The 26943-nt window shown below is 40.3% G+C and overlaps 1 protein-coding gene across 2 annotated transcripts; it reads right to left on the bottom strand.

Annotated features, from left to right (window-relative positions):
- Window positions 1-1272: 1272 nt before the first annotated feature.
- On the bottom strand, window positions 1273-26622 carry SRSF4 (serine and arginine rich splicing factor 4). Of its 2 annotated transcripts, XM_073233520.1 has the most exons (10): window positions 26343-26621; window positions 17334-17449; window positions 16181-16364; window positions 15373-15547; window positions 10471-10613; window positions 10013-10161; window positions 9486-9598; window positions 6402-6616; window positions 3081-3170; window positions 1273-2775 (listed from the first exon to the last, which is right to left on the bottom strand). In XM_073233520.1, exons 6-10 carry the CDS (start codon window positions 10101-10103, stop codon window positions 1935-1937), a joined length of 1350 nt encoding a protein of 449 aa, XP_073089621.1. In that variant the 5' UTR covers window positions 10104-10161; window positions 10471-10613; window positions 15373-15547; window positions 16181-16364; window positions 17334-17449; window positions 26343-26621; the 3' UTR covers window positions 1273-1934. The 2 variants fall into 2 exon arrangements, with proteins under 2 accessions (XP_073089621.1, XP_036866381.2); XM_037010486.2 differs by lacking the exons at window positions 10013-10161; window positions 15373-15547; window positions 16181-16364; window positions 17334-17449 and having other exon boundaries at window positions 26343-26622.
- Window positions 26623-26943: the final 321 nt, after the last annotated feature.

Below are 26943 nucleotides of genomic sequence, written 5' to 3' on the forward strand. Positions count from 1 at the left end.
GGGGTTGCTACCTTGGGTCACCTGACAGCTTTCTCCAGATTACCTGTGGCTCTTTCTGTTCGCTCTAGCCACTGCCTTTGTTCAGGCTCGTGGCAGCTGCAGTCACTGCACGTCTCCCTGCGTCTCGACTCTTCCACTATCAGACCCACTGTCCAGCACCAGAGCACTACAGCCCGTTCCCTACTGTTCAGACACTTCCTATGTCCCCCAGTGCTTATGGGGTAAAGGCTGTATTCCTCCTCTAGGCATTTAAAGCCCTCTATGACCCATCCATCTTGTCAGACTTTCTTCTCACTCCCAATTATCAAAATCCGTGTTCCCTGGGTGCCCTGCCCTATGCTTTCTCAGCTCCATGGCTTTGATGGCTTACAGATGTTTCTTTCTACAGGAATACCTCTCATCCCATCTCCAAAGGTTCCACCTAAAGTGCTCTTTTCCAAGATGTCTCTGAGCCCTACTTGAAACCAGTATTGTATTCTCGACTATACTTCAATTAAAAAAAAATGTCTCTGAGCCCAGATGAAGTTAAAACTCCTTTCTCTGAATGTACACTTTACTCTAGTGGTGTTTATCATTTGCAACAAGATGATAATTTTCAGGAGGGCAAAAAACACTGATTCTATCTCAGTGGTGCATCCTGCTAGGTATGGTCTATAAAAGGCAGCAGGACAGTATTTTAAATCTACAAACATTTCCTAGTACACTCACAGGCAGAAGTCTGAAAAGTGTGTCTCTTTCCCCAGAAGACTGCCACAGTATGTAAGCAAAGCCCTCTAGCTTCCTTCGGGCTTTGAGGCCTCTCAACAGTCCCTAAAGGGCGGAGACCAGATTGCAACAATTTAGCTCTGGTACCTCCTACAGAGCTAGACCAGACAAGACAGATGAACGGACAGGGAATCCAACATCGTTTTTCTTCCTTGTTTCTGATTAGTCCGAATCCTAAGGTGATGAGGTATGTTACTTCAGATTCACGGCAAGATTTCAATAAATAGCACAGAAGAAAGAACTCTATGTTCATGAAGAACCCATCTGGTGACACTCTGAATTCCTAAACGGATTCATTTCTCATTAGCTTGGTCTTAAGTTTCTTGAGAGGAAGGATTCCTGAGAACTCGCCTTTTTGTTGGGTGAGAAAAATCCTTTTGGAAAGCATTGGCTCCCTCCCCTGGGTGATCTCAAGGAACAAAATGGTCATCAGACACTGAACCTTTTATGCTAAGAGAGATACCAAGATAGATCAGGAAATCCAACTCCGATTCAAACACCATGAAATTTTGTCAAGCAAAAATAGTCTTTATTCAAATTCAATGGAAACAGGGGTCACTATACTTTGCAAGACGGGGAAAAATAAAATAAAAAAAAATTCTTTTCTTTTCTTTTTTTTATAAAACAATATAATCACAATACCAGAATATGGAACTCTAGTTTATTTCCTATGGGTTACTGCAGGTATCAATTTTCCTCGACTGTGCTATTCACAACTTTGTTAAGCCCAAAAATATGAAACCAAAGTGGTAGGAAACTTAAGACTTAGCACTTTCACTAAATGGCATACATCAAAGGGCATCAATTCAAGGGCAAAAATGGTTGAACTCACCATACCTACCTATGTCATCATTCCAGCCTTAAAGCCGTCCAGATACTGAGCTGCCTGTAGGAAAGACCAGGCCTGAAAGCCAAGGCATTCTGGATACTCTACTGTGGGCCATGAGTAAAGGGGATTTTCAGAGAAGATTGTTTTCAGTCGAGCAGGAAGGCCTGGCGCCAGGAGGCTTTACGGAGAGGAAGCACTTAGATTTAACAATTGTAGACACACCATTAGGGGAGTTAAAAATGTACAGCAGTGACGTATGTTCTACTTCAATCACTTGTGCTACGGCTACCAAACATGTACAAAAGACTTCTCGGGTAGTTCCAGCTGCGGCCGTAGCCAGTTAGGACCTTGAGTGGGACCTAGATCTAGACCGGGAGGCTGATCTGGACGCAGACCTGGATCGAGACTTGGAGCGAGATCGGGTTTTTGAGATGGACTTTGATCTGGAGCGTGATTCAGATGGGAGGTTTGGTTTTGATTTAGAATTGGACCTCGACCTGGACCGGGCCTCCTGATTCGTGCCAGCTTCCTCGCTCTCCCCTCCTCGGCCTTCCCTCTGGCCGGACTCGGACTTGGCATGCTCCCGCTCCTTTGAAACTGAGCGGGACGGCGATCTGGACGGGGAGTGGCCAGAGTCTTCCTTCTTCTTCTTCTTGCTGCTGCCTGACTTGCTGTCTCGCTTGCCACCTCGCTTTCTGCTCCTCTCACTTTTGCTGCGGCTGCGGCTGCGGCTGCGGCTGCGGCTGCGGCTCTCCTCCCTGCTTCTCTTCCTTCCCTTCCTCTTGTCCTTGCTTTGGCTGCGGCTGCGGCTGCGGCTGCCCCCTCTGCTCCTGCTCCTGCTCTTGTGCAGGCTTTTCTCCTGACTCCGGCTCTTCTCTTTGCTCCTACTCCTGCTCCCGCTCCCTCGCTTTTCCCCCTCCGCTCTCCTCTCCTGACTCCTGCTTCTGCTTTTACTCTTGCTTTTATGCCTGCTGGGACTCCGGCTCTTGGATTTGCCAGTGGTGTTGCTGTTCTGGACCTTTTCCTCCGCTTGTTCTTTACTCTTGCTGTGGCGCTTGTCGGCACTGCGGCTGCGACTGCGGCTCTTGTCACCCTTGCTGGGGCTCCGGCTCTTCTCCTTCTTGCTCCGGCTCCGGCTCTGGCTGCGGCTCCGGCTCTTGCTCCGGGAATGGGAGCCTGACCTGAGGAGACACAGGGGTGCTGGAGTCACGGGCAGTTTCACACGGCATGCTACCTATGAGATGGAAAGGCTAGAGGGGCGTGTGGAGCCAGGCCCCACCACAGGATGCATGGCTTGTACTGGCCAAGGATGGCTTTCTAAGCCCCCACAATTCCAGCCCAGAGCTGGAAACACTGGGGGGTGGGGAAAGGAAGATTGGTAACATGATTAAGATCCAAGTGGGACATGGTCCAGATGTGTCCCGCTGGCTCCCCCATGGGAGATGGTCTGGACGCGCCCCACCAGCCCCACACGCGGGAAACCCACCTGGACCGAGATCCACTCTTAGAAGGGCTGCTTTTGCTGCTGCCGCTGCGGCTTCTGCTCTTACGGGAATGTCTGCTTCGAGAGCGGGACCTGAGGGGAGAAAAATCCTTTGTAGGCTTGCTGACAAAAGGCTAGCTTAATTCAGGTTCGCAGTCAAAAGACATGTATGGTGCTGGTGTGTCTAGGCACAAAGCTGGAAGAGAATCTTCTCTGGAGTCTAGGTCCATAGACCCAGCTTCCTGCAAACCTCCAGGGGGTGGCTGACCTCAAACTCTTAGCACCTCCCATCTGGAACCCACCTTCACCAGACCTGCTCTTTTTGCGGGATTCCTTCCTTATGTCCACTGATGCCACTATTACTTACCTCGTTTCCCAGACCAGAAGGGTCATATAGCTCATGACTCTTATCTCTCCCTCATCCTCTTATTTATCACTGTGATCCTGCCTCTTAGTCCTCTCCAATATACCCACTTCTGCTGCTGCCCTGAGCAGGCCACCACCATCTCTCCCTGGTCCCACAACCACTCCCAGGCTAGCCCTCCTGCACACTTCTGCCCTTTATCTACCTATAGATTCACCTCACTGTGACCAGAAAGCTATTTTAAAAATACATTCCAAACTTAAAAAGATCTCTAATAAGCCAGGACTATGGGCTCCCCTGATTATTTCTTACCAAAAGTAACCAGGCTCCTTGGGGAAAATGACAGATTCTAGGTGTAGGGCAGGAAATGCACAAGATTGGTGCAGAGTATCTCAGCAGGACAGAAAGAGGGGAACTTTAAAAGATTCTTGGGCACCACCATTTCTGAAAGGACTGCTGCCAAAATTTTAACCTATACCTTAGTCACACCTCTCTAGACTGAACTTCCAGTTTATAGGAAGCTCAGGGGATAAAGTACAGCAATACCAAGAGGAAACATACATTCAGAATGTGGGGTAGTATTAAAAAAAATAAGGAAATTAAATGTCATGGGGGAAGAAGGTAGGGAGACTGCTCGAGACTGAAGAGAAATACAAGGCATGACTGGGTTGGATCCTTGTCAGGAAAAGATGCAGCTATAAAGACATCCATGGAATAATAAGAAACTGGAATATGGCCTGGACATTAGATGATTTTATAGAATCATTTTTCTTAGGTTAGAAGATAGAAGTATGTCTATCCCCATTGTTGGAGACACCTGCTGAAGTATTAGGGGTGAAGTGTCAATTTCTACAACTTCCCTTCAAATGGCACAGCAAAATAACATATAGGGCATGTGTATAAATATACATACGTAGAGAGAGAAAAAAGCAGGCAAAATACTAACACCTGAGGAAAGCAGGCAGGATATGTGGGTCCATTAACTATTTTTTCAACTTTTATATTTGAAAATGATTACAATAAAAGTTTGGGGAAATACTTAGTTAAGTGCATTTCCACAAATACAAACAAAACCAAATGAACTCGAAGGTACAGGAGCCAGACTTTAGGGCCTGCCAAACAGAGTCCATGAGGCTGTTTTCTCTAATGCTTTATGTATTTGAAATTCTCCATAATAAATTGTTCTGCACAGACAGAACAATTTGAGCATAAAAAATTCTTACAAAAATAGATCAAACATTAAGTACATAAATATCCAAGAATTCATTCAAAATGATAACAAACAGCTACTCTCATCACATATTTGGGGTTGCTAGGGGCACATTTAGTATTCTGAAAGTTGGTAACTACTCAAGTTACCAAACTTCTACTTTGCATCTCTTGTAAAAATTGTACTTGAGGGTAAAAGTAGATGGAAGAAAGCATTTATAGAATTGTAAATTTTTTAAGTACAGAAGGAATGAATTAGAAAGAAAATTAGAAAGCTGCCATTTAGCAACCACTAATGAATGGGTCTAGGTAATGATTATCAAAAGATGCTAAAACTATCAGATGGAAGGTTGATGGAGATTTATAATGGATGCCTTAGGCTGACAACTCTTGAACACATGAATGCATGTTCTCATCCATCACTGTAAGTGGGACATCTAGACACCTCCTAAGTGACATGACAGGTACTTATGAAGTGTACCTGCTGAAATACTGGCCTTATTCTAAATGACTCAAGATCTATGAGTTTATAGGAAAAATGAGGAATAGCATAAGGGAATGTGTTAAACATCACTATAAGGAAACTAAGAAAATTGGCACTATGGGAAAAACTCCAAAGAAGGTAATGTTAGCAACTAAATGCATGGAAAATAAAATGAGTATAAAGAAGGAGATACTTGAGATTAAAAAGAGAATCAAGAGACATTTCATCTGATTGCAATGTGTAGACCTATTTGGAATCCTAGTATGAACAAACCAACTTTAAAAATACATAGTTGAGACAATTGGGGAAATATGAGTACAAATTTGCTAGCTGTAAAATGGCATTTCAATTTTATTTAAAATGTTAGAGATGCTCACTGAAGTATTTACAGCTGGAATGAAAGGTCTAGATTTGCCTTAAAACAATGCAGCAGGAGGGAGCGATGAGACAAGGGTGACAGACAGCAGCTCTGAAGCTAGGTGGGTGACAGGTATGAGGGGATTCAGGGTCCATGAGGCTGTTTTCTCTAATGTTTTATGTATTTGAAATTCTCCATAATAAAAAGTTAAAAAACAAAACAACAAAATTTCAAAAGCTTAAAAGTTTCTAATGACTTCCTACTGCTACTCTCCTTCCTCCTCCGGGACACTCTTCCCATATCAGGGCTTCAAAAAAGGCACTAAGCTCTCTCCCTGCCCACCACCTTCAGCTTATTCTTTTGGGTTCATCTTCTATGATATGTCCTGAGGAAGGCCTTGCCAGTTTTCCAGATTAGTAGGCTGTGCACATTTCCTTCCACATCCTTATCACAATGGTAATGATTTGCTCAATGCCTGTTCTCCACTAGACTGAATGTCATGAGCACAGACATCTGTCCTGTTCACAAGTGCCTGGCCCATTTGTAGAGCAGCTGTCAAATAAGACAGTCTCCAGTCTCTACTCCCAAGTAGTCAGGAATATCTGATGGGGAAGCAAGGGACCAGTGGCCTGTTTGCTCCCAATAAGGTGTGACCTGGGGAAACCAAGAGGAAACAAGAAACAAGGGCACTGATGTCTACCTCAGAGAAAGGATTTTTCTTTTGTTTATACTCATGACATAACAGATCAAGAGTTTTACAAATAAATGCTCAGTTCAAAGTTCTGAGTTACTGAACCGGATGGACCCATATTACTGAGAACTCAACAGAAGAATGAAAATGGATTACCTATCTATGTACTTTTTAATGAATTTATAGCAAACTCCAACACACAAAGACATCAACAGTACCTTGAGTGACTCCGGCTCCTGGAGTAGGACCGGCGTCGTCTAGAACCAGGCTTGTCTTCAACTAATCTGATTTTTCTGCCATTGACTTCAGTTCCATCTAACTTTTCCAGGGCTCTTTTCATATCAGAGTAAGACACAAATTCAATCACCCCTTCATTTTTGCGTCCCTTGTGAGCATCTGCATAGGTCACTTCTCCTGCCTGACGCATATAATCCTATAAAGAAAAAAAATTCCCGAATAAGTTGACACATTTTTTGAAATATCTAATGCGATCATCATAATGAAAGTTTTTTCTTTCCTTTAGGACGAAATGCCAGTCTTCCTCAGAATAAAGTTTACTCTGAAAATATTTCCATCTACATGCCAACCTCTTACTGAGGTTCTTTAAGGCGTCAGGCAGTAGGTGGGTAGTATTTAACTGTTATTTTAATAAATCCCATATGAATTTATACCTATCATTTTCTAAATTTTATAGTGGCAAATTCTTGGTTTACAGGAGCTTCAGAAGCTCATGTCACTACATTTAAGTTAGGTCTTTTACATTTCATTGTAAATCCTTGTTTGAAAATGTACAGATATTGACATATATCTAAGGTAAAATGCAAGTAAGTTCATGAAGGATTATGGAGTTACCACCTTGATTTTATTTAAAATTGTTATATTATCTCTTCAAAACAAATCAAAGACAAAAAGGCAACAGAATAGTACTATCCAGCTCTGGCTTCAAAGGCATGACTTCCCGTGTCCCTTCACTACTGTATGCCCCTTCCCTCATTCTCTTTGAGGACTTAACATAATCTAAGGAGACAATATAACTAACATTCTAGATAAATACTAAAGTAACAGATAAGTAAGAGGAGATATGATTAATGTTTGAAAAGAAAATCAAATTTGGATACATTTAGAATTTAGGGACTTTTGGCTAATTTCCCATTTCTTTAACAAATGAATTGTTATTGCCTTCCTATCCATATTTTACAAAGTTACAAACATTGAACATGTGCCATCTGATATGACTTCTTTGCTTATAAAATGTTTACATGTCTTAACATACACAATCTTCTAATTAGTGTGCCCAATACTTTTCCTGAGGATTTCCCACTTGTTGGGACTTTCGGATTATATATAGTCTTATGCTATTATTCATAATCCAGCAATGAACATCTTCATACAAAAATGTCTTTACTTCAACTGAATTATTTGCAGGAATAGGGGTTCTGGGTTAAAAGGCTTGGAGCCCAAATCTGGACATATATGCAAATGAATGAAGATGCGACTAAGTTACGCCATGACTGGTACTGTGCTGGGCAAGCTGAGATATCCGATAACGCTAGTAAAAGGGCTTGAGGAATGTCAATACTTGTAATTTGTATGGCCGTACTTCCAAATTAATAGTAACAGCAGCTGACTATGAATGTTTAGTATATGATGTGTATCATTTAATTACTTTAGTCCCATTACTGCCACAAGGGGCAGATACAATCATTACTCCTATTTTACATTAAGGGAAGAGTGAAATGTAGAAATATTGAGTAAACTGCTCAAGGTCATCCAGGTAGTTAGGTGAATGAGCCAGTGACTGAACATAAGCAGCCAGACTTCAGAACCTAAGTAACTGCTACCCCACACAATGGGTCTAATTACTAATTCTCAGTGCTTCCAAAACTACTACGTAAATATCATCTCAACATTATCATTGGGTATTACGAATTTACACATTAAAAAAACTAACCATATCTCTTAAGTCTGTTTTACCTTTGCATTTCTTTGATCAATAGATCAAATAGATGACATTGTGCCAGGATCCTTTTAGGCTTTTTATATAAAAATAGATTCAATTTTCACAATAACTTTTGAGTAGTAAAGATTATTAATCCCATTTTATAGTTGAGGAATAAAGTTACAAGAGAGTAACTTGCTAAAGTTAAATAACTGGTAAGTGGCAGAGCTGGGATTTAATCCAGGCAGGTGGGCTTCAGAGCTCTCTCTGCTCCTGAGGTTGTGCTGACTTACTAGATCTGCTCTACTACTCTCCTAAGAGTGAAACTACCAAAGGTACAGAGGTATAAAACCAACTGAGGACATTGGCTGGGCTCCATTTTAAACAAAAGTCTGAAAAAGCCTTCCTACCCAAATGTTCAACCCTAACTCTCAGAATACTGGATTCATTCCTTTAGCGAACAGTCTTGCTGGCAGACACTCAGTAAGGGCCTGCTCTGCTGACAAACAACACAACATACTAGGAAAAAACACCAGCTTATGTCCTAGTCTCAGCTCTTCTGCTAAGACCAACTGTGTGAATTAATCTTTTCTGGATCTTGTCTTTGTTATCTAAAAAGCAAATTCAAAAAAGCAAAGCAAAGCTGTAGAAGTGCTTTGAAAAGCTAAAACTACAGCAATCTAAAGGATTCCTGACTACTTTTTGCTGAAACTAAATATACTCACTCATTTAGCTAGGAAATTCTGAATATCCTTTATATGGGTCCTGACACCTGCTTGGTTAAGGCACTACTCCCTAAGTCTTTCTTCCCTATTGAGATTAAAAATCAACACTGTTCACAGAAAACAAGGTGGTATCTGTACACCTAATGGTAAATACAGAAATGGACCTTAATTTTTAACATTAAAACTTTCAGGACAAATATTCTGTGAAAAACAAACATCACGGAAGAGCACGGGTCAGACGGTACTTTTCTCCCATGAGGACATACCCTGGAAGCTGACAAAAACTTGCACATTACAACTCATGTTACAGAAACACTGGTGGTTCCAACCTTTTCTGTAGTTGGGGAGGCACTAACTACACTAGCATCTTCCTAAAACATTCTCTACAATGGAAAATCCCACATAACATCCTTAGATGTGTGTCCTTTGAGTGATGTCCTAAACATATAGTAGTAGTGAGATTCATGTCTTTTGTACTTCTATGGAACCTTTAATTGGGGAATTTCCAAATGCTTTGGGAAAGCCTTCAAACATAGTACCATTACATTCTGTGTATGCCTGGGCCTGCACAAAATTATCTCTTTCCTAACCCTAACTCTTGTCCAACATTATTCCAAAAGGTTAAGGGGAGCCCAAACCTTTAGGTCTTGCCAGCTGCACCGACTTGATAAATTCTCCACAATAAGTCTGTATTCTGTGCGGGTAGGAGGGCCATATTTATCTCGGCCACTTCTTCTATAACCATATCCACCTTTGGAAGGTTCAAATAGATAAGATTACTTCAGTGGAGGAAAAGGAAAACATGATGACAGCACACATTCCCTTAAGTATACCATTTCCCCCCACCCCAAATTGTACATATATTTTATTTCTATCCCCACCCTTAATTTTAAACTAGATTTTTTTTAAAAAAAGCAATCAACTAAACAATAAAATTTAATTTACAAAGTTGTAAGTATATATATTCATTAATATTTATATTTAAAATTAACATGCACAAATTAAAACTATTAACAATTTAGAAATAAGTAACCAAATTACTAAATCGGTTACTGGTGTTACTCACAGTGATTAAAGTTTTTGTGAATATTTTATATGAAAAAAAAGATTTTCAGGCACCTATTTCAGTTTAATCTCATCTGTGTCTAACCCTTGGGATCCTCACCACCCAGGTCTAATGGGGAAAGGTTGCGGTCGTCACATGGCTTCCTGTTTTTGGTCAGCCAAGGGCCACAATGGTTCAAAGAGCCACGCATGGAAAGGTAACCCAAGGTCAGCAAATGGAACAGGCAGTCATCTTAGCCTCAAAGGATTCTTTTAATTAAAACATTGAGGTCTTTGTTAAATCTATGTTAAACAATTGCATTACAGAGAAAAAAAACAACACAAACACACATCATTAAACATATTTATAAAGTATTAGAACAAGAAATTTATGTCATTAATTTAATTAAAATTAAACATTATCAAATATATTTGCAATTTACATTAAAAGATACATAATTTATAAAACAAATGGGTTAAATATCAGTACATTTCAAATAACATTAATTAATTACTTAAAAAATTAACATTTAATAACAAAGGCATGTCTATTGATACAAATGCCCTTTAAATGCTTACTGCGTCCAGAACCGTAACTGCCATCTCGACGTGGGCCGCGGGCATGCTCAACAATTACTCGCTCACCACAAAGGTCTTTGCCATTCAGTTCATAAACAGCATCATCTGCATCACGCAGATCATCAAACTCCACAAACCCATACCTAGAAGAGAGCAAACAAAATCCTGGTTGGCACCACTCTGACATCAAGCTTCACTAACATTAAAGTGAAAGCAATGAGATTCATGCTTGGCAAAGGTTAGGTGGGTTTTGCAAACTAAGGATCAGCTTTCTATTCCCTTTAAGCTGAGACAACTTTGCTTTGTGCCAATAGGCACCACAAGAGCATTAAGGAGACTCCTGTCTTTCTAGTAGAAGGCTGGCTAAATACACAGAGACCAGTTCTTTTGTTACCCAAGTAGTTGGTGTTACCTGCAAAGACCTCCACTGGGGTGCGTGATATAAGGTGTCAAAATACATAATTCTACAAAACTATTTGCTCTTTCAAATCACATAAACACTCATGTTTTTTAGTGTTAGCCCAAAAGTGGTATCTTAGAGAACAGTTAGACCTACATTTGGGCACTGTGTCTTAACTGTAAAGTTATGTTTGGAATAATATACCAATTTAAAAAAAATCACAGTTCCTCAATCTCCCCTGTGAAAGAAAATTGTTTTAAGTTCCTGTTCTTTACCTAAACAAATGAGTTACAAGTGAATTAACTGTTCTAGAAGTTATCAGTGGGAAAAAAAGTGGAGCTACATACACCACTTCCTCATGAATACTCCAAATTCATTTCCATGAGGTTTTAGGTAGGCTGGAATTCTCTAAGATCTATATACAACCCTGCAAACTTCTTTACACAGTATTGCTAGGAATTTCCCAGCAGAGATTTGGTGGTTTAATGTACATCTGAAAGAAAACACCCCTCCCCGCCCCCACCCAAATCCTATTTATAAATGCCTGTTAAAGAGTACAATCTATAAAACTGAAGTGCAAAATTTGTAAGATACTTATAAGCAAGGTTAAACAAATGTCCTATAAACTTACAAGAAACTTTTAGTTTGGTCTAACACAGCTGTGAAATCTAGCTTTGCGACCACTGCCTGTATTTAAAAACCCACACCATCTTAATGATCATACTTAATCACAAGGGAAAGTTACAAGCAATGTTTTTAAACTCTATAAAAAAAAAGCTGTGTTCGCAGACATACTAACTACTGTTTCTCTATGTTTAAACACAGGGAACTAAAAACAGGTTACAAGACTTGCCAGAAGTTGATCTAGCCTGGTCAAAATAATTCCAGTTTCTTTAGCATGGTAATGCTGTACTCAGCAACATTTTAAGTCAATGAGAGAACTTATAGTTGCAGAATACTTCGTTTACTAAAGAGAGCCTTACAAAGAAGAGTCTCTCAGGGTGACAATGTACAGCTAACAACTTGGGAGGGTTCTTTGTGCGAAACTTCTGAGTGGCAAACTTCAGAGTCACTTAAATCTAACATAGGCACACACAGTTCTTTAATGAGAAAAGAGCTGCAGTGGCACGTTTCAGAAGCCACCTGGCTCAGTTAATGGGATATGAAGTCTTTAAAACATGGTTTCATGCTTCCACAGGCTGGAACTGCTGAGCAGCTTAATAAGAATGATTTTGAACATTACGCCGTATTTGACAAAGCAAGGAAAGTCTCTCCAAATCACTATTAAAGTGCTTTACAGTCATCAGAAATCTGTAATAGATAATGTACTGCAGCTGCTTTTTCCTTTCTTAAACAGAGGGGGTATAATCAGGAAAATTAAACTCATTTTTAGAGACAAGTAAGTAAAAAGCAAATAATAATAATAATAAAAACCCTAACTACTTCTTACTTTCGTTTATTTCTGAACAGACCATAAAACACTCCCCTGCCCCTAAAAGCACCTTCTTTAACTTAGTTGTCAAGTCTGGTCACAAGTCTGCTTTGCCCACAGTTATCACTGCTCTTGGCATCATATGAAAGCCTGATGCCAAGGAGAGAGGGATGAGGAAACATTCCACAGACATGATGACATGGCCTCTACTCCCCTCTAACAATTACATACTGGCTCAGCACCACTCAATAACTCTAACTCATCCAATGTGATGTCAGAAGGACAACAGTGACTCCTGAAGACTAAACAAATAAATCACACGGACGTCCAAACAGATTCCTTCAAAATAACTAGGGTTTACAACTACTATGGGGTCAGAGAATGCAAGACTATGCTCTGCAAGTCATCTGAAATAGAAAGCCAAACTTCTGTTAATAACAAGAGATGCTTGTAAGTCAGACCTATGTGGTAATGTATTCTCCCAGACTCAAAGATCGTTCTGTACATGCTCATTCTGTTCCAAGGCTTGCATGCAGAACTCAGTCTGATCTCTGAGGGAAAATGACAGTCTGTTGAGTGGAGGCACAATTATTTAAAACCAAAAATTAATTAATGCTCAGACCTATTTTTTCTTTGGCAGCTGAGGTTGAAGCAAAGTATAACTTGGCATTAAAATTCTTCCCTGAGTTGCAGAGGCCAATTTGTGCTATTAGAGGAAAATGGCCCCTACAGTCTTTCCTAATATTTACTTCCAAAAAGTCCCAACAAGAGGGTCACTTAGTAGTCATATTTTTGGGAAGTCCAAGTCACTTATTAAAACAGCTGACTTGATATCAAAATATTTCACAGAAAAATTTTGGCTGCTCCTCTGTGAAAAGCCATAAAACCTATTTGAGACATTTTAATGTTGAAGTCCCAGTCCAAGGACTAAATCAGGCACCTGACTGTCACTTCTCTGCCACTGACATACTGACATGCTGGGTTTGGAAGATTAAACCAAACATCCTCCTGCATCACAAACCATGTATGATAGAGACTCCTGTTCTGAGAGCAAATAAAGACCAGAGCAGTGTGGCTGCTTCTATCACATTATTGTTTATTTAGATCTGCTTTTCTTAAAGACTGATTTTATTTCATTCAATAAGTAGAGTGAATGGGTTCCCCAAATAAGACAGGAACTGACTAGATAATAACAATAAAATGTTACTGAACATTTTATTATGTAATCTCTACATGGTAGACATTATCTTCTTTAATATTCACAACACTTAAGCCAGGTACTGTTATCTCTGTTTTACAGATGAGGAAACTGAGGCACACAATGGTAAATAACTGCCACAATAAAATGGCAGAGTTGGCACTTAGAGCCTGTGGTATGACTCCAGAACTCAGACTTGTAACTATTAAGTCTGAAGTAGCAAAAACAGCCTGGATTCTAGTCCAGGTTCTATTATAAATCAACTCTGAAAAGCACATTCACATCATTTTATTTCTCTGGGTCTTAGTTTATCTGTGAAATGAAGGAGCTATACTAGCAATCTCTATGGCTTCCTCTAACATCAAAAGTATGATACATAAATGTTAAAATTAGTCCTCCTCTGACTCAACAATTGGATAATTTAAACCGGTATGTTAGAATCAGAGGTATACAACAATGGCAATGGAGAGGGATGAATTTAATTTTTATAACCTAAAATACCTTTTAAAGCTCTCCCTGGTAACTAACATCAGTAAATCTTTCTAAATGGATCATAACATCTCTTTGTGCTTTACAGCAAACATGAAATGAATCTCTTTGCCCAAGTACTTTCCTTTTGAATCCTTCATCAAAGTAAGGAGGGATATAAAATACACACATGCCATGTACACACACTATGTGTGCCAGCATATGTGTATATATGTATACATATCTCTGCTGTGACCTGTAAGTCTCACAAACACAACCCAACAGATACATTTAATTCTAGCTGCAAACATCCTTCCTCTTCTGCTCTACTAAAAATGACCATTTTTCCATAATTCTAATACGAGCATGAAGATGATGAAGGAATTCAGTAGAATGAGTTGAAGACCAATTAAAAAATCTCTCTATGGCAGAGATTGATAAAAACAAAACCAAATAAAGAACCCTACCTACATTGGGCTTCCTCCTGTGGACTCCCAGATGCCATGTCTTTCAACCCCGCTTTGTCAAAGAACAAAAGCATGGCCTAAACTAGTGAATGTACACTACTTTCTTATTAAAAGAAGAGCTTCAACATTTCACTGCTATTTTCTGTTCCTAAACTCTTCTCACCTGGGTCATGTTTTATCCTGACAAATTTGGTCAAAAAATGACGGGAGAGGAGCTCCTGTCATTTTCTCCCTAAATAAAGTGGCTCTGTGAGTCTTACCAAGTACAGACAAGTACCACAAACAAAAGCCACACTGAATTATGTGGGCTGTTGTAAACTTGAGTCCATTTTTCTACGGCTGCCAATGCTCTGGTCTTCCTCATTCAGCAGTGCATGTATTGCTCAGGCTATTAGTCAGAACTCTGAAAATGCTAGGACTAGAATGACATGTCTTTAAAACTAAAGCACTCCAAGACTTCAGTTTTAGAAATGGTAACCACATTTTTTCACCCAAGAAGAATTATTACCTGAGCTTGTGTTGCTGCTAGTCAGACTTTCCCTGATCCTAACAACCTATACCGATGGTCTAAAATACCACTCTGTATGTTCCGCTGAGGAGGATATGGAGTTTATCTCCTTCCCCTTTTGGAATGGCTTAGGGTCATCTCTGCCTTCCAAACATCTTCACAGAACAGGAAGATGGAGAGAAGTCCTGCCTGAAAAATGATGAGCATGACTTGTTCTGGGGGTATGCTGATTGGTGGCTAACTGGGCAGGGCGTGACTAAGGGTGCTCAATACCAGCGTAACTGTGGGGAGTGCCTATGAGGAGCAAGGGAAAGCAAGCCTCCAAGCGTGTGCCTGTGGTCACCCCCCAACACTGCTTACCGAGGGGGCATGCCTTGGATGTTCTCTCTATGAGAAAAATTTGCCCTTCCACAGTAGATCTCTGCTCACCTTTGTCCTAAAACTGTGCCACATGCTTTTCTTTGTATATGAACATGACAGTCCTCAGCCAACCATCAGCAGGATGTGAGTTTTGTTTTCCCAATGTGGTGAGCCATTCCCACATTCACTCATTTTCCTTGTAAGAACCGAACCTCTCCATGGCTGGTCAGGATTAGGGATGTTGCTGTAGCCAAGGAAAAATTTTCATCTGTTGAAATTAACCCATGGGGTGGCTTGAACCCTCAAACTAGGGTCAATAGCTCTGTACTTTAAGGGCAGAACCCTTTCTACCCTGAAAGAAACAGCATTCAGTGAACAGGAATCAAACAGCTTTCTTTCAAACCACTCAGTATGGGTTCAATGCTTCAGCAAACTAGGTGTTATGAAGTGAAAAATGTTAGGACATACTGACAGGACAGTAATAAAAAAGTCACCCTTGATGGGAAAACTGCAGAAAGACACTCTGCAACCAACTCTCTAGCGCTTAGGTGAGGCCAACTCAGTGAGTGAGAACTGCCCCTGATTCCAAAGGTCTGCAACATTCCAGGGAAGCAGTGGTCAGGGCCTCTGAGCAGAACTGACGAATGCACATGTTCACTGCTCTGGGTCATTGATTATGGCTGCATTTTGACTTTCCCAGTAACAGAGGGTTATTTAGAACCCACATTTAGGAGCTCCTACAACATCAAGTAGGTTCCTGAGATCTTTTCCGGTCCTGAGACAGGAAGGAGGCTGCTGTGGGCATTCGGGCCTCCCCTTCCTTAGCCTCAGAGGAGGGAGGGCCATCAAGGCCACCCGGAGGAGGTGGATGACTTACCCGTGCTCACTGAGTGGCAGAGCTGGGGTGCGACTTCAGGGCTCACCAGTCCCCAGTCTGGGGCTCTTTTCACGTCGGCAAACTGGCAGTTTCCGCACACCAAGAGCTCTCTGATTAGAGCTAGTGTGGATTCCTGGTCAGCAAACGTTGGCCACAGCTCAGTCTGCACCTGATCTTTCCCCACCTTCAAAGAAGAAAACCTACCTCATGATTTCTCTCTTCTGGATCCCTGATCATCTAACTCATGCCCAACAACCTAGTCATCACCTCTGACTATTCCTTTCCGGTTGCCCATTCAGTCTATTGTCTGGTTCTACAGTTTTCTCATTTTGCCGCTCAAGGCTGTCTTCTTCCTGTTCATCAATTTACTTAATTCTAGTATATACTTAGTTCATTTTTACTTGTCAGTTTGTCTCTTAACATGTAGCAGGGAAAGTCAGCTGCTATACTGTTATTTTGCACAGGGGTGTATAATGACTCCTAAATATCTTTGTATCATTCTCTAAACCTGAATGCCTTGATAACACAAAGTGAATCATATCAATCTTATTCCATAGACTTAAGAATTTCCTCTTCCATGAAATCTCAGAAAATTCACCTGATTCTAAATATTTAGCACTTTCTTTAGCTTTAGCACTTCTATTCAATTTTATGTTCTACATGAAAATGTTTTTGTGGCCTTTCATTTTCTTTGTGCTTATCCTCTCATTTGATTATGCTTTCTGTAATGATAAAGGCTACTATTTAGCATAGTGCCTGGCACACAGTAAATAATTTATACGCATTTCATTCACTCCTCATATCATTTGTGAAGAATGTACTACTACTATTATTATTGTTCCCATTTTACAAATGAGAAACTGAGGCTTCTAGGGGCTAAGCAATTTGCTGCCTGTCAAGGAGCTCCTAAGTGGTGTAGCTGGATCTGAACCCAGATTTACCTGACTCCAAAACCCAAGCTCTTAACCACAAATTATGCTGCCTCTGTAAAGGCAGACACTTCTCTCCCAGTCAACCCTTTTCACTCAACAAGTGCTGCTGCTTGACTTGATAATCTAACCTCAAATAAGCCAGGTTGTATTAAGTTTTTTGATACAGTGGTGTATAGTTTCCAGAAAAAAAAAAGAATTTGATCCTGGGCAGGGTGAAGCACCTCTAAGCTTGGGGTATGTGACAACCAGGTTACTTTCACTCGTCTTTTGGTTCCCATTAGCCAGTGTCAGCCATCTGGTCCTTCCGAAAACATGTGTGGGTTCAGAACATAACAGACTAGAAGAATAGAGGAAAAATAAGATTATTCTGTGCAATCCCCATTCTGGAGGTCCCATATCAACCCCTGGAATCTGTCTTTGGTTCTAAGGTTCAGCAAAAATTAGACCAGCAAAGAGATGACAGAGAGTTGGTCCTAGAGGTGGTGGATGTGAATGGATATGGATAATATTATGCATTTAAGAATGCATTTAATTAGTTTTGTAAGGAATGGTGACTGGGACCAAAAAATATAAATATAAGCAAAAATGGTATTGAAAAAAATGGACCAGAAATTAAAGAATACTACAAGGTTTATAGACTTCCAGCTATACAAGGATTATAGCAGCAACCAGAAAAGTACTTTGCAAATGACTGGAATTAAATCAGATCTTAGATGCCTAACTACTATTAATTAACATGACTATTCCAGTCTACCAAGACTCATTCCTTCTTCAAATTCCCTTATAAGAATTTTCATAACTGTGAAGTTTACTGTTAATTCACAGATGAAGAAACCACGTCTTAGAGCAGTCAAGTAACTTGCCAAGGCTACTCAACACCTGGGATTCTTCAAACCCAGGTCCTGACCTAAAATCAATACTCCATCACCATGTTCTATTGTCTCCTATATAGCAATGGAAAGAAGTGATCCCTAACAGTACACACACTTCGAGAAACACGAGCTCTAGGAGCACAGAAAATTAGTTTTACCAAATTATGTGCTGTGGCAGATAAATGTCCACATGATTAGCACTGTATGGGGAATGTTAAATGGCAAAAGTAACATTTCTGCATCAGATGTGTACTAATTCTAATAAGATGTGAGCACTTATTTATTTTCTAAGCTACTAGTGAACCAAACCTATAAATTAACTATCAAAAGTTTAACACCAGTCTAGGAAAATAGAGAAATGTAACAAATCATTAAGAAAATACCAGCTTATTCTTAAAGTAATATTCATATATTGGGGTGAGGAAAATAGAATAGAAATGATCCTTATCCTAAAAAGTAAGTAAAATAAAATTCCTTGAGAACAGTAGGAAGTAGAGAGAAATCTGTATCAGGTTCAAGCTTAGTCTTACTTTTAACTGTTCTATAGGCCTATCTGCCAATTTGTTTCAACTACCCAAAACTGCTTAAAAAATGAACTAAGGTTGCCATTTCACTTTTAGGCTGCCACCTTATTTCTATCCTATAAAATGTGACTGTCCTCAGAAATTATCACAACCATCATAATCAAATACATTAACATTTTAAAGTCACCAGGGATGCTTTCTTTAAAGGGAGGACAATCACAACCACTTTTTGACATTTACTGACACTAAGATAGATGAAATTAAAAGGTCTTACACGAAAAGGGGTCAAGTATTTTGTGGTGACTCACTCAAGTTCACAAACACTCAACCACAAATTAAAACAAAACAAAACACACACACAAACCTCCTCAAGAGATTAAAGTACTATTACCAATTCAGAATAAAACTCTTGGGACATAAGATATAATTACTATATCTGTTACTTGTATTTAACGAAATAAAGGTTTATATTCAGCAGACAGCACTATCTGATTCCACATCAAATCCACACACCAAACCATCTCATACTTACCTCTAAAATTGACACTACGAATGGGCAAAAGGTGTTAAAGCCTCTTAGAGGTTATGCCTCTGGAGTGAGACCGTCTTGGTTGTTCCCATTATCCCTCACAACCACCTACAGTCCCTGGGCTGTGTTAAGTTTCTTTTTCTTTTTGGCTAAAGATGCCACTTCTTATGCTATTTCTTGGGGATGGCCTTTCCTTGAAGTCTGCCATTCAATTTTTAATATATTTTTCAAATTCTTTAAAAGCTTCATTTCACCCATGTGAATAACTTTTCTCAAAGTCAGGGCTTTTGACTCCCTAACTGATCTGTGGTTCCTGACTTCTGAACCTGAGTCTCTTGCTCACCTTTTTTATTTCTGAAAGCTGAATTCAAATAGCCCTCCATCAGCCTCCCGCTTCTCTAGGTCTTGGAGGTCCCTGTTTACTAAGATCCCCATCCTGGCATCTAGGCCTAAAGACATGGTTAGGGAACTTGGCAGAGGGATAACAAATGTCCTTTAAGTGTTTCTTCAAATATCATTTGCAGTTCAGAGACGTCTAGACTTTCATCTCAATACACAGGAATGGTCATGTAGGGCATTTCCTCACATACGGGTATGCATCTTCAGAGCACAATCCGATCCCTCGCCTTTGGGGTGCTCCCAGATCAGTCTTAGCAATAATAACGGGACAGAGATCACTTACTGCATTTACTCCACAAATCCTACTCTGGTCAATCATGACAAGCTGATCCCCATCATACAGCTCTTCAAAGGGTAGTCAGAAGAGGAGAATCACTAGCAGTCTCTGCTCAGGGCCAGTGTCAAAAAAAGTACCACCCGCCTCCCTTCTGGCAATAACTTGTCAGCTTGTCGGAGGCCTCTGCAGACAGACTGACAGGCTGTGGACCATGAACTACCTTCTTACCCTTGGAGACCAAGTCCCAAAAGGATAGGGCTGAACCATCTGAAAGGACACAGCAGGAGAGAAGCTTGACTGACACTGCCCATGCTGTATCTGGTATGTGAGTAAGAAAGGTCTTCAGTTTCCAGAGTTGTCAATAACTCATTCTGTAGCCTTGAGACAATGACTAATCTCCCCATGCCTCAGTTTCTCCATCAGTACAAACTAGAGACCACACATTTGCTTTGATATATGCAGCTGAAAAATAAATCATACAAATGCATGCTATTAATACATTCTAAAGTTTAAAAATTTAACTGTTAGCTGACAAATTTATAAATACCACTCCCAATAGTATTCTCTTGGATACGTGGAGCACCTTTGTTGGAGGAACTCAAAATACAATTCTGTTTAGGCTACTCTGAAGCATCCCAAAATAATGGGAATCAAAATCACATTTTATCTAGCTTACACCCTGTACCTGTCTTTAAGAAGGGACAAATACTTCACATGGTCCTTTGATTCATATATACCTCAATGTGGGAGAAGCAAGATACCGAAATGAGGAATAGGGGTTTAAAATGACTTGGCCAAAGAATTACAGATAATATTTATTCTTATAACAAACTGACTGGGAAACCAGGACCATGGAGTGTAAGTCTTTAGCCAGGTCAATTTTTGCTAGTAACATTTGGTCAAAGTCACATATGGTCTTGTCTCCTGGCACTGATTTTTCAAAATGACAGAAATTCAAAAAATTACCAATGTCTCAGAATAAAAGAGTAAAATACTTAAATCTTTTTGAAGGCAGGCTGATTTCAACTAGACTCCAACTAGGTCTCAATCTGTAATGTCACACTACTTCATCCATAGTTCTATTCTCATTATTTCTTGTTTGTTTAAGAAAAACTTCATGGTGAAAACACATGAGGCCATTTGCATCTGTTAAATATGCAAAGATTTTTAAACAATATGCTTAATGCTGGTGAGGCACCACAAGAGATATGCTCATACACTGCTGGTACAAGTGTACCTGGTGAGGCTTTACTCAAAGTTATTTGGTATTGGGAGCTTTGAAATTGGTATCATGTGCTGCAACACATGAATCTTATGACATATAGTCTGTCCTAAGGAATAATAAACATGTAAACTAAGTTTTATGCACATGATACCCATCAGTGTTTATTTAACGGTAAGAATTTTGAGATAATCTAGGAGGAATGGTTGGGCAAATCATGATATAGCCATACAATGGATTTTATGCAGCCATTAAAATATTTGTGAAAAAAATTTTAATAGAAAAAATACATGCTAGAAGAAAAAAATGAGACAAAATTGCACACAAGAGCTTGCCTATGTTAAAAGGATTTTTAATGACACTGCTTTTCTACTTTATGCTTATGGTATTATCTAAATTATCTATGATGAACCTATATTTATTTTCTAATCAGTTGTTTATTTTTATTTGTCTAACTTCTTGCATCTGTTATGCCTGGGAGGCTCAATATAACTTCCTCATATATAATCCTAAAATTCTAATTAAAAATATCATATAATGTTAAAAAATTGAGAGACTTCAGGGAAATTATTTAAGGAACAGAGTTTAAGGAACACTTAAACATGGCCAGTGAAAATATAAATAAATACTACTTGTCTAAAGAATAATGAAAACTAGTAGGTTAAAAAAAAGTCTTAAAAATGTACATGTATTTTGACTCTAAAAGTACACTTTCAGGAATCTGTCCTAAAATAATAACTAGAAGAGTATATAAAATTTTACATAAAGGATATTTACCAGTGTTATAAATGTATAAAATAGCTAAAAAAACAAAGACAACCAAAATGTCTTACAACATTTTAATTATGTACATTAAATATCATTTATATATGGAAATACTATGAAACCAATAAGAATCAGATTGCTGGAGAACACTACATGACAAGGGAAAGGATCAGGCTGTTGGGCAGGCACAAAAGCTCACCAAAGAGAATATACAGCATCAGCCTGATTGTAAAAAAGGGGAAGAGGCATAAGAAGTGTGTGCACATGGAAAAGGCAATGTCTCAAAATGCAGTGCCATCCTGGAGGGATTATTTTTGTCTTCTATATTTAAGAATTTTTTATAGTACATATGTAAACTTTATAATCAGAAATAATACATGTTATTTTGAAATGTCATATAAATTCAGAATGGGTTTTTAATTTTAACTATTATAAAGAGTTGTTCAAATGCTCCTTTACACGCAACTGTATTTTAATCTCTCCTTAATCATAAAATTAAACCTAGAACCAAACGCCTTATTTTCCTTAACACAAAGATTCAAAGTTTGGTACATGTGGGTTCAAATGTGATTATTTTTGAGGGCAGAACTGCCCATGAACAAAAAGGTGGTAGGGTCCTTAGAGGGAGAGTGGTGGGCTTTTTTCTTTGTCATTCTTGCCACCAATTAGTTGTATCATCATAATAAAAATGATAAAGAATTTACCTGCTATTTGGTGGTGGGTGAAGGTAATCTCCTGCATGATTACGAATAAACTAATGGGTCAATTAACCAGGAACCAATAACCTGGAACATTAATTATATTTTTGTATTACCTTTATAGCCCCTCTAAAAGACAAAAAAAAATGAAACAAAACAAAGAACGAACAAAAAAAAACAAGCTCCCATCAAGGGTTCAGTCAAAAGAGAAAACCCCCCAATTAAGTTGGGAGGTTGGCAGAGATTCATCTCCAATTTTAAAGCCTAACAATGCCCTACAGTGATCAGGGACAAACAGAACATTGATTTGACTCATGACACAGTTTTAAAATGCTTAAAAAATTAACCAAGGTGCCTTCTGCTTGAAGGAATTTTTTCACAATGGTGAAAACAAAAACTTCCTGATATCAGGAAAATCCAATTAAACAGACCAGGACACTCCCTGAAAAGTCTGGCTATTTACAGTTTTCACAATTTCACTGGTATGAAACACAGGTTTTAAAACTTGTAGTCAAGTTCCCTTGGAGAATTTTAATTCATGACTTTAACCAACTTAAAAAAAAGTTATTTGGGGGTTTTACCTGTCCAGCTACTAGGCAAGTAAAATATGATTAGGATGTGGTAAGTTATATTAATTAACTAAAATATGGAAACATAAAAATATAAAGATCTGTGACTGAAACCACAAGATTTTGTGGCAAAAAAAAAAAACCTAGTGTATTAAAAGAACCTTCTACACTTTACATGAAGTGATTAATAAAATAGAAACCCCACAGAATTTACAAATAATTAAAGGCAGCAAAAGTTACCATGTTGCAAGGTTATAAACAGGTGCTACTAACGTTTTTGCTTCCATTTCTGGTCCAATGTGGACTTAGTGTGGCAGGTGTGAATGCAGGAGACCTAAGGGGATCTGGAGTGATCTGTTTAGTTCTGGGAAATCTGCATTGTGTTTGTGGTTCCAAACTGAAACCATCTTTCTAGGAGCTCTCTGAAACAAAGGCAATCTACATTAGGCGTCCTGGTACAATAAAATGGCAGGTAATGAATTACTGCTTCGCTAAATCCCAAGAGGCTCTATAAAATCCTTTCCTGGATGCTAAATCTCCTTTGGAGAGCTCACCTGCTTCCTCACTGGGTCAATTTTGTATGATACCAGTACTCTATACCCATTTAATTAATTCTCAACTTCACCCATAACCCCTTAGCTTAATCTATCTACTGTCTACTGACGCATCTCACTTCTACAAATCTGAATTCTAGCGATTCTTCAAAGCCCTCACCATCTAAAATCTTCTGAGTTTCAATTACTAATAATTAAAATCCAAGTACGTTAAAAAATGCTTCCTATGCAGATCTACTATCCTTAGTTTGCAGGACTATAAACTTACACACTGTTGCTAAATTATGTCATCTTTTAGTTGTGTACCTACTCCTTCCTTTCAGATCCTCTGCACTTTTGCCATCTGGTCCAGCCAATTCTTGCTTGCAACCCATCCGTACCATTGATACGGATGCTCAGAAGTCATTTTCCTCGGTAATGATTCCTGAATGCCGCCTAGAGGCAGGTCCTTGGTGATTGTCACACCTGCCTTCTTATTCCCGAAATGATTTACGACTCATTATTTCAACCTTGACTCAATCAAAGACTTCACACATATCATGGGCAGCAGAACTGTAAGAATGAATAGTTCCCAAAAAGAGACCCAGACATTTAGGGTCCTGGAAGGATCTGTCCTTTCTCTTTCCCAGGTTGCTCAATTTATTCCCCTCCAGAGGTTCTGAATTCCTAACCATGATTTGAATGGTTAGTGTAAAATCTTACAGTTGCTGCTTCTGGTTTATGTTGTTAAATTTCTAGATCCTTCATGAGACTCAATCTAAGCTAGATTGTTTATTATTTCTCAAAATTGTTCCTTACTGGACTACCTTCTCATCACCAGTTATGACGTAAATTATTCCCAGACACTTTTATTTCAAGTCCCAGTTCTTCAAAGCTCATTTCAAAAAATTCTCTTTAAACAAACCATTACAAGTTTTACTTAAGTTTAAAGCTAGAGCAAGCACTTCTCAATTCAAAGTGTACATGTTAAAACCATAAACAATTTATTCAGAACTGTTTTTCTGCCTCTTCATTTTGCACAGTAGCAGACACCTTGGTAGGTTACCAACATATATGTCCCATTAACTGATTTTCCCATTCACATCAGAACCACTTCCTATCACTTTTTAACTTTAGAAAACAGACCTCACCAAATATGCTTCATGTTATTCCTCACAAACTAAGATCTCCTAATGGTCACGGTCAAATCCTTTGAATACAGCTACCACTTACAGCTAAATGCCAAATACTTTATAAGCATTATCTCTATAATCTTCCTTTTCCTCGTGGATGAGGAAAGTTAGAAAAGTAGCTTGCCTATAATATAAGTGGTAAAGCTAGGCTTTCACCCAGGACTCTCTGGATTCAAAACCTATGCTTTTCCACAAAATTCAGTTATTCTGTCGACTTAGTTGGGCTCTGAAGAAAACTGGGGGTTTTAACTTGAGCTCTCAGATGTACCACAATAACTAACCCATCTGTTTCATCTAGTAAATTCCTTAAAAAATGAAAGTTCTGTTGTACAAAATGAGTAATTTCCTGTCTTTTACCCTAAATCAGTATTCATAATTCTTTATTGAGGACATTTTCCTTATTAAAGTGATTCTTCCTAAGGATCAATTTGAAATGTTTAAATACAACCAACAATTTGAGTATATGGTAGCAACCAATTTTTCTCAAATGTGCAACTTATACTTAGATATCTTTCATAACTTCTCAAGTGTTAGCTGTTAGTATTGCACTAGGGGATAAGCTGTAGTCATATTAAACCTGTTGCAATGTAGGTCTTAAAAAAAAAAAAGGCCAAGAGTTCCTCTAACGCCCAAGGCTTAGTACCCTAAAATGTTCCCCTAACCCTTGTTATTTTTTACATCCCTGTCTTTGAAGTCCTAACATTTCCTGGCTGTCACAGTTTTCCCCGTTGAATATCTTCTCCGGGCCTGATTCCTCGTTTGCCTTCCCTGAAACTTGTAGCCCCTGGTGCCTAGCTTTGTCAAAAACAGATCACGAATACAAGAAACATATCGTACCCGGCCGGAGAGGCACTTAGTTAGCAATTTCGAACTATGCGTCCCCATCTCGCAGGTAAGAGCTAGGTGGACATGGTTCTCTAACAAATCCTACAACCGACAAAGCAATTTTTTTGGCAAGTTGGAGAACGGAATCCACAGAATAGAAACTCTGTAAGTAATCTTATAGACAAGTTAAGACTTTAATTTACCCTTGTAGAGAGAACGGTAAAGGTTTTCAGCACCGCAAAACGATCCTTTCGAAACTGTCACTAGACTACTCAAATCCAATTCTCCCGCCCAAAAAAGCGTGGCACATGGGAGGCCTAAAAAGGACCTCCCTCCTGAGCTCCCGTCCCTGGAAAAGATGCGTTATGACCGTCTGATCCATCAACTGGGGAAGAGCTGAAAAGGGAGCAGGAAATCCTGTTCGTTTAGTTCCAGCAGCCCTCAGAGCGGGAAAGGTCGGTGCCTGGCCAGAGACCAACCAGGCCCCAAACGCGGGGCCTGGAAAACGAAAAACTCAGGATTCCCTGGCGTGCTGGAGGTGGGCCCTTCCTCCCGCCCAAAGCCCCAACTCCACTCGGGTTTTCCTTCTCCGGTCCCACTCAGATCCTCACCATCGTTCCCATTATCCCTCCACTACCTCCACCCGCGCAGGCGCACTGGGAACCGGGGCCTACCGCGCCCCCGAGGCGCCGCGACTATGGCGGAGCGGGAGCAGCCGGCAGCAGCTCCTCTCCGGGCAGGGGTCCCCTTCCCGTCCCCGCGGCCTCCCCGCCACAGCCGGGGCCCCGTCCCCACCAGGCCGGTCCCTCTTCCGCCCTCCTTACCCGTTCTTCAGATCCACCTCCAGGATCTTCCCGTAGCCCTTAAAGAAGCGCTCCACATCGCGCTCCCGGGCCTGGTAGCTCAGGCGGCCGATGTACACCCGCGGCATCCCGGCAACGGCGGCGGCGGCTTGGCCGGGCCCCAGCCCCCGTTAGGCGGCGGCCGGCAAAGCGAGAGCGCGGCTGCGGCGGCAGCGGCAACGGACGGGCGGCGGAACAGACGCAACCGAACTCCGGCGACGTACGCGAGCACGCAGATCGCGAGCACGCGCCTCCCGCCTTTTCTGCCCTCCCCGAAGGCGGAGGGTAATGAGAGGGAGCGCGCATTCTCTTCCCGCCCGGCCAGAGGTGGGGGCGGGACTTTCCCTGGGACACGCGGGCGTGGGGCGGAGCCAGGTGGTCTACAGGCAGGGAGGACTGGGCAGGGGCCGTCGCATCCTCTCGCGAGCTTGCTGTGGCTGGGCCTGCGCAGTCTACCACCACTCGCTGACTCCACTTCTCCCGGAAGTGCCCCCTCGTTCCCCTGCCCGGCAAACGGTTCTGGTTTTGTCCTTTGAACCGGGAGTGTTTCTAAAGTAGAACGAGAGGTTTGCAGTGAAACCTG

Source organism: Manis javanica, chromosome 4 (genome assembly GCF_040802235.1).
Source record: "Manis javanica isolate MJ-LG chromosome 4, MJ_LKY, whole genome shotgun sequence".
NCBI lineage: Eukaryota > Metazoa > Chordata > Mammalia > Pholidota > Manidae > Manis > Manis javanica.

What these genes read in the sequence shown, in the direction of transcription:
- SRSF4 (XM_037010486.2), bottom strand. Translation starts at nt 26,449, where the DNA reads ATGCCGCGGGTGTACATCGGCCGCCTGAGCTACCAGGCCCGGGAGCGC. An exon ending in GCAGCTGGCAAGACCTAAAG is followed by an intron (nt 6,617 to 9,485) that starts GTTTGGGCTCCC and finishes TTTTCTTTATAG; the next exon opens with GATTATATGCGTCAGGCAGG. An exon ending in AGGAGCCGGAGTCACTCAAG is followed by an intron (nt 3,171 to 6,401) that starts GTACTGTTGATG and finishes TTCTCCCCTCAG; the next exon opens with GTCCCGCTCTCGAAGCAGAC.